At 45.2% G+C, this 15,645-nt stretch overlaps 1 protein-coding gene across 1 annotated transcript in view; it reads left to right on the plus strand.

Moving 5' to 3' along the window:
• The window catches only part of nes (lysophosphatidylcholine acyltransferase 3 protein nessy), a 230,219-nt gene that overhangs the window by 129,210 nt on the left and 85,364 nt on the right, over nucleotides 1–15,645 (plus strand). Inside the window, exons 6-7 of the mRNA XM_050183807.3 lie at nucleotides 1,118–1,225; nucleotides 11,777–11,847. Of these exons, the coding sequence (XP_050039764.2) occupies nucleotides 1,118–1,225; nucleotides 11,777–11,847 (179 nt within the window). The remainder of the gene's footprint in view (nucleotides 1–1,117; nucleotides 1,226–11,776; nucleotides 11,848–15,645) is intronic.

A 15,645-nucleotide genomic window follows, 5' to 3' on the forward strand; every position in this document is an offset into this window, starting at 1 on the left:
TCGCTGGCTAATGAAACTAAATCCTAACAAATGTAAACTTGTGTCTTTCACTCGCAGGCCCCTCACATTTACCTATTCCATTGCTGATGTTCCAATAGAATCAGTCCAATCATTCAAATACCTCGGTGTCACCATATCTTGTGATCTATCCTGGTGCTTGCACGCTACTAACATCATCTCAGCTGCTAATAGATAACTGGGATTTCTTAGGCGACATCTGCGTCATACCCCACAACAAGTAAAAGCGTTGGCCTATAAATCATTTGTAAGATCGAAACTTAACTATGCATCTCCCATCTGGAATCCGTATCAGATTTATATCATAAATGTGCTTGAGGCTGTGCAAAATCGTGCTACTAGGTTTATTCAATCTTCATATTCATACGATATCAGCATTTCATCGATGAAAGTGGAATCTGGCTTGGAAACGCTTTCTTTCCGTCGACAGGTTGCCACCCTCTCTCTCTTCCATTCATTTTTTTTTCAGCTCCCTAAATCACCCACCATACATCACGCCCCCTTCATACATATCTCATTGCACCGGTCATTCACTTCAAGTTGCACGCGCACGTGCCTGGACCACTACTTTTCAAGCATCATTTTTTATTCGAGCATCAAGGGACTGGCACGGCCTTCCACACGCCATCGCAGCCATCACAAGCCCATCTGCCTTTACTGAAGCTGTTGTCACCCATATCTCAAAATGAGCGCCTGTTTCTAATGTTTATCTTATTAACCACCCCTTATGTAATACCCCTCCAATGGGGTTTTTAAGGTAACAAAGTGAAGTGAAGTTTGGTTTTATTAGGAATGGGTAGCACGCTTGCTTGCAGACCTGCGGTATCTTTGCATTCCCTTTTGCGGCCATTCAGTTTTATGTGTGATGCAGAATGTGTTGTTTATGTATGGGGGTAGCCGTGACATTTGTGTTCTGCTTTGCTGGTCTCACTGCAGTGCTGCTTTTGTCTTGCGCTCAGTACTAGTCTACACGTCTGTGAAATTGGCCTGCAAATCATGGTGTTTTCTATTTGGCTTTTGGTGCCTTCTTTTTCTGTAGCACCAGGAGAAGAATGTGTGGGGCTTGAATTGCAAAGTGTGTGCGTCTGCCTGTCTGCAGGAGGCGCTGCCGCACGACCAGAAGCGCACTGCCCTCGCCAATGTGCCAACCTTTCTCGAGGTCATGGGGCACTCCTACTTCTTTGGCGGGTTCCTCGTTGGCCCACAGGTCAGTAATGAGGTATTCTTTCAAATGGCAAAATTACTATAATAGGAAAATAAGGCCATACTTCTCTCTCTCTTTTTAAAAATTTTGTTTCAGAACCTCAGCACCACTGCCAGTGTTGCGTCATAGATTTCAATGCATTTTCTTATATTTTGGCAGTAATAGCTTAGTAAAAGTTAATAAAAATTACGAACTTCATTTTTTGGCTCTTAACCATTTCAGCGTCAATGACATTTCCATGTTTGTGTTGTAGTACGCACCTTTTGTCAGATGGACACCATCATGTCACCATGCATCATTTGTACTTGAAACTTTTTTGGCAGCTGCAGTGGCATATGATATGCAATGCTCTGTCTTGGCTTGGTTTCTGCATGGCAATGTGTTTCTGTTTTGTACATAAAACCATTGTGCCATTTGTCGGGTGCTGTTCTAGTAAAGGGCGGTGATGGCATATGCAGCATAGCATTGCCACTCCCTGCTTGGGGGTGGGTGATTGCAATTGTGCTAAAGGTACGTGGGCTCTTCAAACACAATTTTCTCTTAAACTAAGTCTTTTTCTTGGAATGATACAAGTGCTGCAAGGTTTCTGTAATTGTATTTTCAGGGTGTCTACCAAATGGGAAAACCGGGAATTCTCAAGGATTTTGAGTAGTCTAGAAAAACTCAGGGAAAACTCGTGGAATTTGTGCCTCTATCGGGGAAAATTAGCTGTAAACTTGTTGAAAGGAAACGAAAGTTGCGGTAATGCTGGCTCGAGTAACAAACAGCGCTCGTAACGAATTGTCTTTGACGGCCCTTCGTCGGCTGGAGGAGTTGCCAGTGTACAGTCAACGACTGACTTTCCGGATGCCCGATAATTTGGACGGTTTCGCGGCACCACCACGTATCCCAAAGAATCACCGTTTCAGAACATCTGAAATTTTGCAAGCAACAACCCTTCGCCGTCCAATTTTCAAGAGTTTTTGCCATGACTGCAGGTCCAAAACGGCATTAATCAAAGCCACCACCACTGCCATTTTGATTACCTTGCCACCTCGAACCGGCGCTCTCGCACGCAGATCCGCTGGAAGCCGTAGCCACCACTGCGGCAACACTTGGCCTAACTGCTTAGACGTTCGCTTTAAGCTTCTTGCCGTTGGGCACCGTGTTCTTCATTGAAAGAATTCGCCGCTGTCAGCAATAGCATTGACCTTTGTGGTCCTCGCGATTGGATTCGAAGCTCGGAAAGCACTGTGCGTTACATAACGCCGGTTCCCTAAAGTCAGCTTTGCCTCTGTACAGAAATGTTACTTGGTGAGGCATAAACAAAAGTATTGTGGCGAAGCATAACAAGCATGGGTAGGGGCAATTGCCACAGGACACAGTATGTATTCCTTAACCCTTTGAGGGTCGAATTATTTTGAAGAAAACTTTCCCGGGTGGTCAAATTATTTTATTGCGGATATTGAATGTACAAGATGTATAAAGTCGGGAATAAATAGTAAAAAAAATTAGGGAACAGTATTTTGGTGTCGGCATCACTCAGAACTGCAATATGTTCAATAGTATTTTAGAGTGTGGTACTCCTTGAAACACGAGTCTCCGCGCAGCCGCAGAGAGCGAGAATACCTCATGAGCGGCGGTGATAAACGAGCTAAGAGCCGTGCCAATCAAGATAGAAATCAACTTCCGCCGCCCCCGCGATAGCGTGCCGACAAAGATAAAAATCACGTTTCGCGCGCCTCCGTTGCGGCGGAACCGAAACCGCGAAAGCGCGTTGCCGCTGAGAGCGAGAATACCTCGCGAGCGGCGGTTATAAACAAGCTAAGAGCAGCGCCAATCAAGATAGAAATCAACTTCCACAGCATTTGCAAGAGAGTGCCGACAAAGAGAAAAATTACGTTTCGCGCGCCTCCGTTGCGATCACGCGGCGAAACCGAAACCGCGAAAGGGGTGTGGCCGCAGTCTGCGCGACGCGCTGAAGCTTGAAGTCAGTTCTGTTTATCTCCCCAAGAAGGTAGCACAAATTTCAAACGCTTCTTGTAAGACCTAAGAGGTGGCAGCACCTCCCAGTAAGCGTGCATCGTCATTATGGCGCGAAATTTCAAACGGAGGGTCGAAACCGTACCCGTACGGCAAAGACCTTGCGGGACAGAAAACCGCCGCCGTACATGTACGGCAAAAACCGTCAAAGGGTTAATGTCACATGTGCACGCAATATCTCCTGTCACAGTACGAGTGCCAATATGCCTGATGAGTGTACCAACAAGCCATCAGGGCTTTTTTGAATGTGCCTGTGGCGGATTGAGCCCTAAAGGACAGTAAAAGACATGCATTCATTTTTTCCAACTGGCCGATTTTTTGGACGTTTTCACAGCCCCTAGAGACCAAGAAGATGCTTCAAATGGTCCATATGGCGAACGTGCGGCGTAACGTGGACGAGAACAGAAAGGACCCTACGCATTGAGGAATGAACAGGAAAGGAAGCGTGCTGCAGCCACTTTGAAGGAGCTTGAGCTCAAAAAACAAAGTTTTGGTTGACACTGAAATGCAGGTGTCCCTCATACAAACCAAAATAAACTCTTTAAAGCAGTGAAGCACAACACTGAGGCACCGTACGCGGGCTGAGAGTATGTCAGGACAGTTGAGGTTGACTTACGAGCTATTGTGAGAGAATCTCAATTATGACAAAGTTTGGGCCTCATACTACTGAGCTTGCTATCAGCTGATAGAAATAGCTCATATTCGAAAATACTTGCTTCTGTATGCATCTCCATTTTATTCGTATTTGAGAATGTCGACTTGATTTGCAATTTTTTTTGAAGACATTTTATTTGCTGTGCCATTTACTTATCCCTCCCTTCTATTCTCTTTTTGAATAACATAAACACTATTCCTTAGTATTCAAACTGGATTAAGTAGGTCGTTTTCTTTAATTTTTTCACATGCTTACTAGAGAGTGACAGCATCGGGCGACATGCTTTGCCGTCTTGACATAAAACATAGTTCTGCATCGCTCAGGAAAACTTGCAAAGGCACTCAGGGAAAACCTGGAAAACTCAGGGAATTTAGAAATGTCAACTTGTTAAACACTGTTGCAAAGCCGCACTGGTTATAAGCACTGTGAACATTCTCTGTGCTCTACAACAACTGCTACAGTGGTTTAGGCTTCTTGCCTCTAGCAAGGTGGCAGCAACTGGCTTTACTTCTGCAGAGCCATGGCTTGGTATCCGCGAGCTGGATGAAGCGGCCAGAGACCTGCACGACAAGTCTGTTTTCGTGTTAGAACACTGTTATGGTTTGAAAATAGTGTATGTGTATTTTACCTCAGAGATAAGTTATCTAAAGCATTTTTGAAATTGTTAACTTCTTACTTTTCAATTTTTGCTGTTTCGAGAAAGCTCCCATAAAATTTACCCTGCCTAATAGATGCACCCCCAACCTTGCTTCGGCCTTTTGGGGAAAGATGTGTGTTAATTATAGAAGTATTTACGATATAATGAAAACAGAGTTCCTGGCACCTGTAAAATTATTTCAAGGAATTCATATTGACAAACACAACAAAGGAATTTTGCCATTTCTGCTGGAGAAAACAAATTAGTTGTGTTTTGCACTATAGATTTCTTCAAATATACACTCACCGTATGCCATTATCCAATGATGAAAGCCAACACATAGATGAATCCTACCATCAGCACATGTCCTGAAACTAGTTGAGCTTTTTCTTAGTGAAGGCTATGCAAGGGGTATTGGGTTATCTTTTCTGCCTCAACTGTCTTGCATGTGAAATGATCTGGATGTCTGTATTACTGAATTGGGGCATTCATCAAATAGTGGTGAGTAACCACATGCGACTACAGTCGGACCCACTTATAACAATATTCAAATTCCACTAAAATTCCATTGTTACAACCGATAATTGTTATAACCGGGTTGCATGAAAAAAATTCAAAATAGGGGGATGGTGTGGCTGTTCCGAAAAAACTATAATGGCCGGGAGGCCAGGTCTCCTCCCCACCACTTTCCTCCATGCGGCTTCCGATCATGTTGACTCATTTAACTGTTTAACTCTGCTTCCTCCACGTTCCAATTGCATGTTATTAACAAGACAGGGCTGTTGGCATTCAAGAATGGCACTGCTATAACAACTGCAAAGAGGGGTCACGGGTGGCAAGTGACATACGAGCTCCGCCGAGGCATCGCTTTGGTGGCCCCAAAAGGTACCTTTTAAATAATGCGGGAAGGCTGCCACGACAGCATCGCAGCTTGAGAAATCCAGAAGAAATGCTGGGATGTGATCGCCACAAGCATCTCGACGCATACTCCCCTCTGGCTTGCACAAGAAAACCGCATGTCCATCAGCCTTGCTTGCTTTATGCGAAGCTCGCCGACATCCTTCTCCAAGGCATCCAGGTGCTTCACATAGGGAAGCAGAAGGTCCCTCACGAAAACAAGCCCAGTGGGACAGAATCATCTACAGGACCTACCGCAGGGACAATGTTGAGGCAGCCTGCCCTACCATGTCAGCGCTGCCATCAGGGTCGCCACTGTTGCTGTCTGATGCAAGCATGTTCGCGACGATTGCCTCATCTGTTAGAAGCACTTCGTTTCCAAATCTATAGCAGTGCACTTTTTTTTCACCGGCAACGTCGTGCATTGCTGATGATCAGCGGGCAAATCAGCCATCTTCCGTTTCAGCGTCGATTCAAACGAAGCTGAGAAACAACGTGGCCAGGAACAACTTCGATGCAATGAACAAAGAGAAGCACGAGTGACTTGATTCGTTAGCAGAATTGTGCAGGATGAGGGCCATAGAATAAAGAACCAACTGTGAGGGCCCAGCGAGCAATCTGGGAGCAGTGCAGGTAGCGCAGTTGGCACGGTCCATTTGTGTTTCGGGCGGCGGCGTGGCACAGAGCTATGGGTGCAGCCTGTTTGTGTTCGGAGGGGTGGAAGGTCGATGGGAGAGATCCGCTCGAGGCTGGCATGCATATCTCATGGAAAGAAATGCACGACAGCAGTTAGGGTGGCCGACGATCGTGCAGCAGCTCGCATCTCACTTTTTGTTCTTTTTAAAGGATTTTGCATTCCATTAGCTTTCGGCATGGACACACAGCAGCCAGACTTCAGCACTATAACCGATAATGTGCCATGGGAACATTGTAGTAAGCAGGTTATTTCCCCATAAAAAACATACAGAAGTTGATGGTGCAGCAGCTTTTCGTTGTTATACAGTCGAACCTCAATATAACGAATCTCAATTTAACGAAATTCTCGAAATAACGCACTTTTTATTTTTCCCAATCTCTGCCCCATTGAAAACCATGTATTTTTTTTCGCGATTTAACGAGGTCACTTTATACTGTACTTCCGTTTTAACGAAGTTCTCGCGCATAGCATGCATGTACCAAGAGCCTCCTTGACAGGCAGACGAACACTTTAGCCGGGTATACAGCGATTTGCATGCGCCCTTTAATGCTCAAATTTTCCCGGTGTGCTTCAATATGTGGAGCAGAACGTGCCGCTGCGCCATCTACTGTGTACGTATGAAACCCACAGCGGACGCACTTCTGTAGTGCTAGCCGGAGTGCTTCAGAAGTTCCGGAATGCGTCACGCTATGATGTCACCGGCCTGTTGGAACGGGAAAGTGCCAACCGGAAGTATAGCGGGAGACACACGGTCTGATTCGGTGTCTGATCCGGCGTCCGATGCGCCGGAATGGCAGCCGAAATCGAGGTGTTTTGCCGTGCTGAAGCGCCGGATCAGACGTCCGGCGTGCTACAAACCAGGCAGATTTTCATCGTCCGACAACCGCACCGTCGTCTGGCCACAGCCAATGACAGCGCGGCTGGCAAGTGACGTTCTCTGACGTTCCCTCCACGGAGGCGGCGCTGGCTGACCGGTTTCTCGCAGTGTTTTTTTTCCTTGCCTGCTGCAGTTTGTTTCCGACACAAAATAGTTACCAGCAGTTCAGTAAAATTATCTTGAATGTGTGCCTGTTATGCAAAGCAGCGCCTAGTACACTAGCACTAAGCTACTGGCGAGATCAGGAGCAGCGACGCGAGGACATTGCGCGAGCATACAGCACATACCGACTGTCTGAGGGAGGTTGCTCGCTTCGCTTGCATGTTTGCCCTTCGCAACAACTGCGTCGAGTAAACCAATTGTATTTAATTACGGGTGACTTAAGTGTACAGTGTTAATTATTTTGGCAAACATAAGCGCTCTTCGACGAGCTCTGGTTGGATCGTAAGCGCCGTCGGCCGCGGCGTCCGCCTAGCTAGGCCTACCGGCCCTATCGTTGGCTGTTAGCGGAGTTGTCAGTGGAAAACGCACCGTCGTGAAGTGTTCTGTCACTCGCAGGGGCATAATTTTATTGACAGTGTTCGCGTAAAGCGAAGCAGTGTTGTGCAGAGTTGTTTATATTGCGTTTCTCGACGTGGCTACGAAGTCAAGCTGGGGGGCTGGATCTGGGCGGAGCTTACGCGCCGCCCATTCTTTCGGATGCACGCACCGTGTGCCCCGAATCGTCGTATGCCGCACGTCGGATCGGACGCCGAATCGTACCGTGTGTCTCCTGCTTCCGTGATACAACCACTCGACCAGGGAACAATAAACAGTGTCAAATGTGCATACCGCAAGCGGGTCATCGAAAGGCTTCTGCTGAACATTGAGCTCCGCAGAGACGAAAATCGACGTGTTCATGGCCTTGGAGATGCTTTCGTGGTCTTGGGACGCAACAAATAGGGAGATCGTAGCGAAGTGCTTCAGGAAAGCGGGATTGAAGGAGAGTGTTTCTTTGAATGAAGAAGCGGAGTGCAGAGCATATGACGGTGACGAAAGTATGGCGTACACAACAGATGTCGTTGACTCATGGCAGCTGCTCTGCGATGAGGGAGGTGCTCCAAGCGACGTGACAGTCGAGGAACTGTCTTCAGCGATGTTTCCGCTGTGACAACTGAGGAGCTGGACAATTATGCAATAATCGAGAGTGTCACAGATACAGAAATGCAGGACGACGACTCGGACGAAGAACTCCAGGCGGCAAGCAGCCTAGCTACACCGAAGCAAGTCATGGATGCGCTGGATCTCTTACGCATGTATGCGGGCGCACACTCGCAAGAGCAAGCCTTAGCAGCCCTGTCAACCTACGAGTGCCTTATAACCTCGACGCTTATTAAAAAGCGGCAGATGAAGCTGACGGAGTTCTTCGCTTACACCTGAGTTGCATATAATTGCTCTGCAAGAAGTTAAATACTAAATATATTCCAGCGTTCATGAATCAACATCGTCATTGCTTTACTGAGCGTGGCATCATCCGATGGCTGCGAGCGTTAAGCGCTCTAATGGTAAGTGGTGGCCTCATGGATCCACCAAGTTAATATTACTTCCAATTTTCTTTGAAAGAATATTCAGGTTGATAGCTCTGGTATGTGCATAATTTTTTTTCTTTGCGCCACGGGTAGCCATATCTTCGTGAAAGGAAATTTTTTTTAGTGATGACAAATCATGATGATGATGGCACTGATGGCCACATCTAGTGGCAGCTATGAGCACTAGGCGCGGCGCTTGCTGCAGACCTGCTCTTCACTGTACGCGTAATGGAGAAAAATGCGTTCGTACCCGCTGGCTATCGGGCATCATGCTATTGGTTGTGTTATTAGTTCCAGGGTTTATTGGTTATCTTTGTAATTTTGCTATCTACAAGGTGCCATACGCCAGAAGTGTTCCAAGAACCTGCATCTTTATTTGGACTGTTGAAGCATGCGAACCTCGACTTAAGGAAACTCGCGATTTAACGAAATTTTCGGCTGCAAATTGGACTTAGTTATATCGAGGTTCGACTGTAACCGATATATTGTTAAAGCCAGTGTCGTTATAAGTGGGTTCGATTGTGAGAGCCACCCTTCCTGTGTATTAAATCAGGGTGTCTACCAACCGGGAGAACCGGGAATTCTCGGGGAATTTGAATATTCTGGAAATAGTCAGGGAAAACTCAGGGAATTCGCGCTTACATCAGGGAAAATTAGCTGTAATTATATTGAAAGGGAATGAAAGTCGCGGTAATGCTGGCTCGCGTAACAACGAGGGATCGTAAGGAATAGGTCTTTTGTCACCCTCTCGTCAGCTGGAGGAGTTGCCAGTGTACAGTCAACGACCGACTTTCTGGAGGCCCGATAATTCGGACGGCTTCGCGGCACCGCCGCGTACCCCATAGAGTCAATGTATAAGAATGTCTGAAATTGTTGACGCAAGAACCCTTCACCGTCCGATTTTCCGGACTTCTTGCTGTGACCGCAGGTATCAAAGCCACCACTGCTGCTGTTTTGATTACCTCGCCGCCGCGGTAAACACTAGGCCTAGCTGCTTCAACGTTCGCTGTTAAGCTTCTTGCCGTTCGGCGCCGTGTTTTTCATGGAAAGAATTCACCGCTATAAGCAATGGCACCGACTCTGTCTTTGTGGTCCTCGCGATTGGCTTCGAAGCTCGGAAAGCACGGCGCGTTACGTAAGGCTGGTTCCTGAAGGTCAGCTTCGCCTCAATACGTAAATGTTACACGGTGAAACATACGTTAAAGTGTTGCAGTGAAGCATATTAAGCGTGGGTAGGGCCAATTGTCACGCGACACAGTATCTATTCCTTAAATATAAGCGCGTCCACCTGCCATCTCCTGTCACAGTACGAGCACCGATATGCCTAATAAATGCACAGGTAGGCCTTCTTGGATGTGCCTGGGGCGATTTGAGCCCTTAAGGGCAGTAAAATACATACATTCATTTCTTCGAACTGCGTGATTTTGCGAATGTTTTCGCGGACCTAGGGAGTCCAAGAATATAAAAGAATATGGACGTTGACTGTACAACTGACGAAGAGAATGCTTCAAATGGTCCGTGGGGCAAACGCGTGGTGGAAGGAGCACGAGAACAGAAAGGACCCTACGCATTGAGGAATGAACGGGAAAGGAAGCATGACGCCGCTTCTTTCAAGGAGCTTGAGCTCAAAAAACGAAGTGTTGGCTGATGCTGAGATGCAGGTGTCCCTCATCCAAACCAAAATAAACTCTTTAAAGCAGTGAAATGCAACATTGAGGCACTGTGCACGGGCTGAGAGTATGTCAGGACAGTTGAGGCTGACACATCAGCTGTTGAGAGAGCATCTTACTTGTGACAAAGTTCGGGCCTGAATGTGCTTGCTATCAATTGATAAAAATATCTCGTATTCGAAAATATTTGTTTCTGTATGCGTCTCCGTTTTATTCGTATTTGAGAATGTTCGACTCGATTTGCAATGAGTTTTATCATTTTATTTTTCACATGTATTTTTTTCGCTGTGCATTTTACTAACCCCTCCCTTCTGATTTCTATTTGAATAAAATAAATGCTACTCCTTACTATTCAGACTGGAATAAGTTTTTTTTTTATTTTTAGCATGCTTACTACAGAGTGACAGCATTGGGCGACTAGGTGTCAGCCTGTCTTGATGTAAAACAAAGTTCTGTAACACTCAGGGGACTTTGCAAAGGCACTCAGGGAAAACCTGGAAAACTTAGGGAATATGTAAATGTAAACTTGGTAGACACCCTGTAAATGTAATTATGCTCCCTCAGCTCTTGAAGCATAGCATTGTTTGCCATTTTTCTTGACCAATGTTTTGATAAATCGCTGAAGAAATCCTGCTAGCACAATACCATCATTTTGTGCTGGAGGGACTTTTGGCAGTGAATGGGGTGCTTGACCAAAACAGGCTATACACTGCCAGTGTTGTTTTCTGGAAACTTATTAAAAGGATTTTGCAGAGCAGGGCGGAAGGCTCAGATCAGCAACCTCAGCAAAGGGTCAGCCCACACCTTCACAAAATTGTGCAACATGCAGAGGTTGTTCTTTGAGCACCAAGCCAATTGGGTAGGCTGTGCAGGAAGGCTTGGCCTGAGTCGCCAACAAAAAGGGATTGCTGTAAAAAGGAACAACTGTATGGAATGTACGGAAGATGTGGCTCCACTCTCACATGAAGCAAGCACCATTGGGCCTATGTGTGAACGACAGGTATTGGGAGAGTACTGCAGTGTAACATGCGCTTGCAAAGGATGGCTTTCTCCTTCTCCAGTGTGTGATTTGTTCCATTTTGTACAGGCGTTGTGATTATATCACACATGGGTAGTCGAACCAGAAAACCTAGACTGTAGAGCTCAGAATTACGCTCTGTGGCAGCCCTGTTCAGGCTACTGCAAGGGAAACAGTTTCTGATAAGAACTTTAGTCTGCATACTAGTTTTGCCTACAGGTGGACATGTTCCACAAGTACCTATTTCTGTCTCAGTGTATTATATTGTGTGCAGTTGACATTTTGGTTCATAAAGCAGTTCATTATGAAGTAAGGAATGTGGTTTTCACATTGCTGGCATGACAGCGGCTTGGCAATAACTACGTTATGAAGCGTTGGCCTATCCACACTTCATTTTTGGACTGACTGGTGGAGTGCTCGGAATCCTTGTGAACATGCACCACTTGCTACATTGCTGCCCCGATGTAGCTTCTGCAATGGCAGGCTGACTGACTTTATTGTGATAATGTGCAGTTCCCCATGAAGCGGTACCTGGACTTCACCCAAGGCCACTTCTTCCATGGAAAAGCTGTCAAGCCCCCCTGGTAAGCCGACAGCTGCACATGGTTCAGCTCTTTCTGGTCCAACGATTAGTGAAGAAAAAGAAATGCTTTTCAAGAAATATCCAACATGGAGAGATACAAACACCGAGACTAAGCTCAGGGACTCGTGTGCAAAGTTGATGCTGCAGACAAATGTGTTTCTCCCTAATGTGCTTGCATCAGGGTAAGATATGGAGTCTGCTCCCTTGGGTTGCACAAAGCTGAACCTGAATTATATTGTGGTTGTAATTGTGAATTCCAAAGAACACCTTCATTTGTTGGTGCACTTGGTGGGCTACAGTAGAACCTCATTGATGTAGTGTGATCTTGTACAATTTCTTGGTGCCAATGTTTGCTATGTAGAACACAGTAAATGACCTGTTACTGTTGCACTTCTTTTTTACTGGTTATTGTGTTCTTGGAAAATGCGGTGTTCTGGCACCAGTGTTCAGTGCATTGCCAAACTGCAATCATACACACATTTCCTGCTGTTACAGAGGCAGGAGGCATGCACTATCTGTGTTTCCGACAAGTCCATAATAGGTGTAAAACTCACTGGGTAAAATAAAAAACATCATCTCGGCAGGAATTGATGACCTGTGTGTTGTACCCATTAAATATGTTGCATCTCTTATATCTCTACCGCTAATGCATATAATTCATTGAATGCTTGAAACTGGAATCTCTCCCTCTGGTTTTAAGCTTGTCCGCATATGCCCAATGCACAAGTGTGGGGCCATTAGTGACATATGTAATTACAAGCCAATCTCAGTGCTGCCTGTGCTATCTAAAGTCTTTGAAAATGTTAACACGTGTCTCGTGAATTTTATAGCTAAACACTACGTAATAAATGACGCACAGTATGGCTTTCAGAAAAATAAAACAACTGAACTAGCGTTATTACATGTTAAAGATAAAATAATGAATGACATTGAAAATAAGCTTTACTCCATTGATCTCTTCATTGATCTTATGAAAGCATACAATTGTGTTAACCGTGACATTTTATTTAACCTTATCAGGGTTGATTTTTTTCGCTATATGCAACCGCCCAGAGTCTATTTTTTTTTATTGCAGATTCCAATTCTTCTGAGGGGCCTATTTCGAAAAAAAATTTACCGTAATATCTCTAGGGTGACCGTAAAGTGGAGAAAAATATATTTTGTGTTGGTATATATGTACTCTTTATTCATGAATAACAACAATAAAAAAAGGAAATAAACCTATAATAATTAAAAATTTGATGCATTGTTATAGTTCAAGGCTTAGAATATGCGCATACGAGAATATTTCGAAAGTCTCGAATGTTCCTGCTCTTACACTAATGTTTACGTCCATAGCATATTCGAACTGTGTAGGTGAGCCCACTCAAGAAAACTGTGTGGTTGTGTGCCCGTCAAAAAAGCTAAACGTGTGACGAACTTCCGCTAATCTTCATCTTATCGCCGTCCAGAGGCAATGAGATATTGCAAGTCTCCCAAGAAAAAAAAGAAAAAAAAAAAAAGAAAAGGAAACGCTTGCACGGCGGCATCCTTCCTATGCTCACTCCTGTGGGCACAAAACGACTGAGAAACAGGCGGCCACCCTTTGAGTGATTAGTAAGGAGATAGCCATCAGTTTTGTGAGTGCAAGAAGCCGAAACCGCCTGTGGAACAAAACCCAAGCTGCCGCCCGCCCGCGCACGCGCCAATGTGCGAGCAGTAGTATATAGATGCACCGGAGCAAATCAGCTATAAAACAAACCATGCAACGAAAACCGAGAGAGGGAGGTGCGAGAAAAGGGCAGTACAAGACAGAAAAGGAAAAATAAAAGTTTGGAAATTGCCATGCTTTTTAAATGTACAGACGGTACCGTAAATATACGGCATCGACCATTTTGGACTTGTTCGCGGCACCGTATATTTACGTCATTGACCCTAAAAAGGTTAAAGTTCATGATTATTGCATTCGCGGCATTTTTCTGACACCTCTGTCAAGCGGGCAAGTTAAGCGCACTTACGGAGAGTGCACTTCAGGACCTTGAGTGATACTTTACGCAACGCAGTGCTAAACGGTAAAATAGAGCGCACTCACGCTAAAAAAAAGTGGCGACAGACTAAAATAATGGTTTTTAATGATGCAGATTAAAATTAAAAAAAAACTTCTAAAAGGTGATTGCTTTGGTTGTATTATAAATGAAAAACAATCTTATTCTATATTTACTCAACAAAAAACAAAAATATTTTTATCATAAGAGTGTTACAAGTCGAGGCCGGCCAAGACGAATGCCTGGCCAAAACAGAACAAGATGGTGGCATGCGACGAGGTGGCATTTGATCCTGGTAGAACAGAATATCTGCGAGTTCTGTTCTGATTATTTTGTTAAAAGCTGTTCGACAGCTAGAATGAACTTCAGTGTCTTTTTTTATGCATTACATTTTGTATCGTTGAAACCGCTGGCGGCGAGGCTACGCACTTGACCAGCAAAGTGCATTCCGTGAATGCACTGCGACTTGGGTGCACTCTTCTGCGAGTACACTCTGCTTGCGACGTTTAAATTTGGGAAAGTGCACTTAAAACCGAGTGCACTTTCGGTAAGTGCACTTAACTTACCTGCTTGACAGGGGTATTAGATATTTAACAAAATTATCTTTCTCACAGGAAACAGTGTATAAAAATTGGTGATGTTATTTCCCCAACTACTACGATAAAACAAGGAGTGCCTCAGAGGTTGAGTCTAGGGCCCTTGTTTTTACACTTTACGTAAACAGTATGTTTTATATTGCCACGATCTCTCGCAACAAAGTGCAGAAGGAGCGGGAATGACAAAAAAGATGGAGGGTGGAGGAAGAGAATGACGACGTTCGGCAGGCTACCTTTTGACCGCTCCCGGAATAAACACCCTTTTGACCGCTCCCTTGATCTGCCTTGCATATTTAAGTAAACGGTGCGCGCATAACATTTGGTGGAAGTGCTGGGTAACTCCCACTACCGACAATGGAGCCGTCTGTACAAGACCTTCGTAAAAGCCGCTGCCTTGCCGGACTTTTGCCCCCGGCCACCAGCATGCCTCGAAACGAAGATGCTCCCAGTACTGAATCGGTAGGACCAGCCCCGATTCAGCACTACCGCGAGCCACGTACGTCCTCTGCAAAGGCTGGGGAAGATGTTGATGAGTGGCTCGCCCATTATGAGTGGGTAAGCCAGTACAATAACTGGAACGCTGCCTCGCAACTGAGGAATATTGTTTCCTTTTTGACCGAAACGGCGATGGTTTGGTATGACAACCATGCGGACGCACCAGCTACCTGGGCCTGTTTCATTGAGGAGATCAAGAAGTTTTTGGCGATTCGGATGCTAAGAAGAAATGAGCACAGTTAACTTTAGCTCAGAGGGCTCAGGTCTCCAGAGAGACATGCTGCACCACATTCATTGAGAAAGTTCTGAAACTGTGCAAGATCGTAAACCTAAAGAGCTGCGCTCAGATTTCACATTGGGGAGTACTGTAATCGTCGGTGAATTTTTTGAGGCACAGGGCAACACCCCCACCTCGGCCAGCTTGGCTCTCATTTGTCAAAACACTATAACCAGGGGATATAAATTCTACCTCTTAAATTTAGTCATTCAAGCATGTCTCGGTGATAATGATTTAGGAGGAATGATAGGGTGAAATTAAATAAATTCTACTACTTTATTTATGAGGCTACATGTGTTCATGTTCAACAATGTTAGGCAGAGATTGCTGAAGGAAGGTGAGTCTGTCTTGGAGGAAGCTCTGGGATAAAAAATTTTGATATTCACAATTTGGCCAACATCATACAA

Source organism: Dermacentor andersoni, chromosome 3 (genome assembly GCF_023375885.2).
Source record: "Dermacentor andersoni chromosome 3, qqDerAnde1_hic_scaffold, whole genome shotgun sequence".
In the NCBI taxonomy this organism is placed as follows: Eukaryota; Metazoa; Arthropoda; class Arachnida; order Ixodida; family Ixodidae; genus Dermacentor; species Dermacentor andersoni.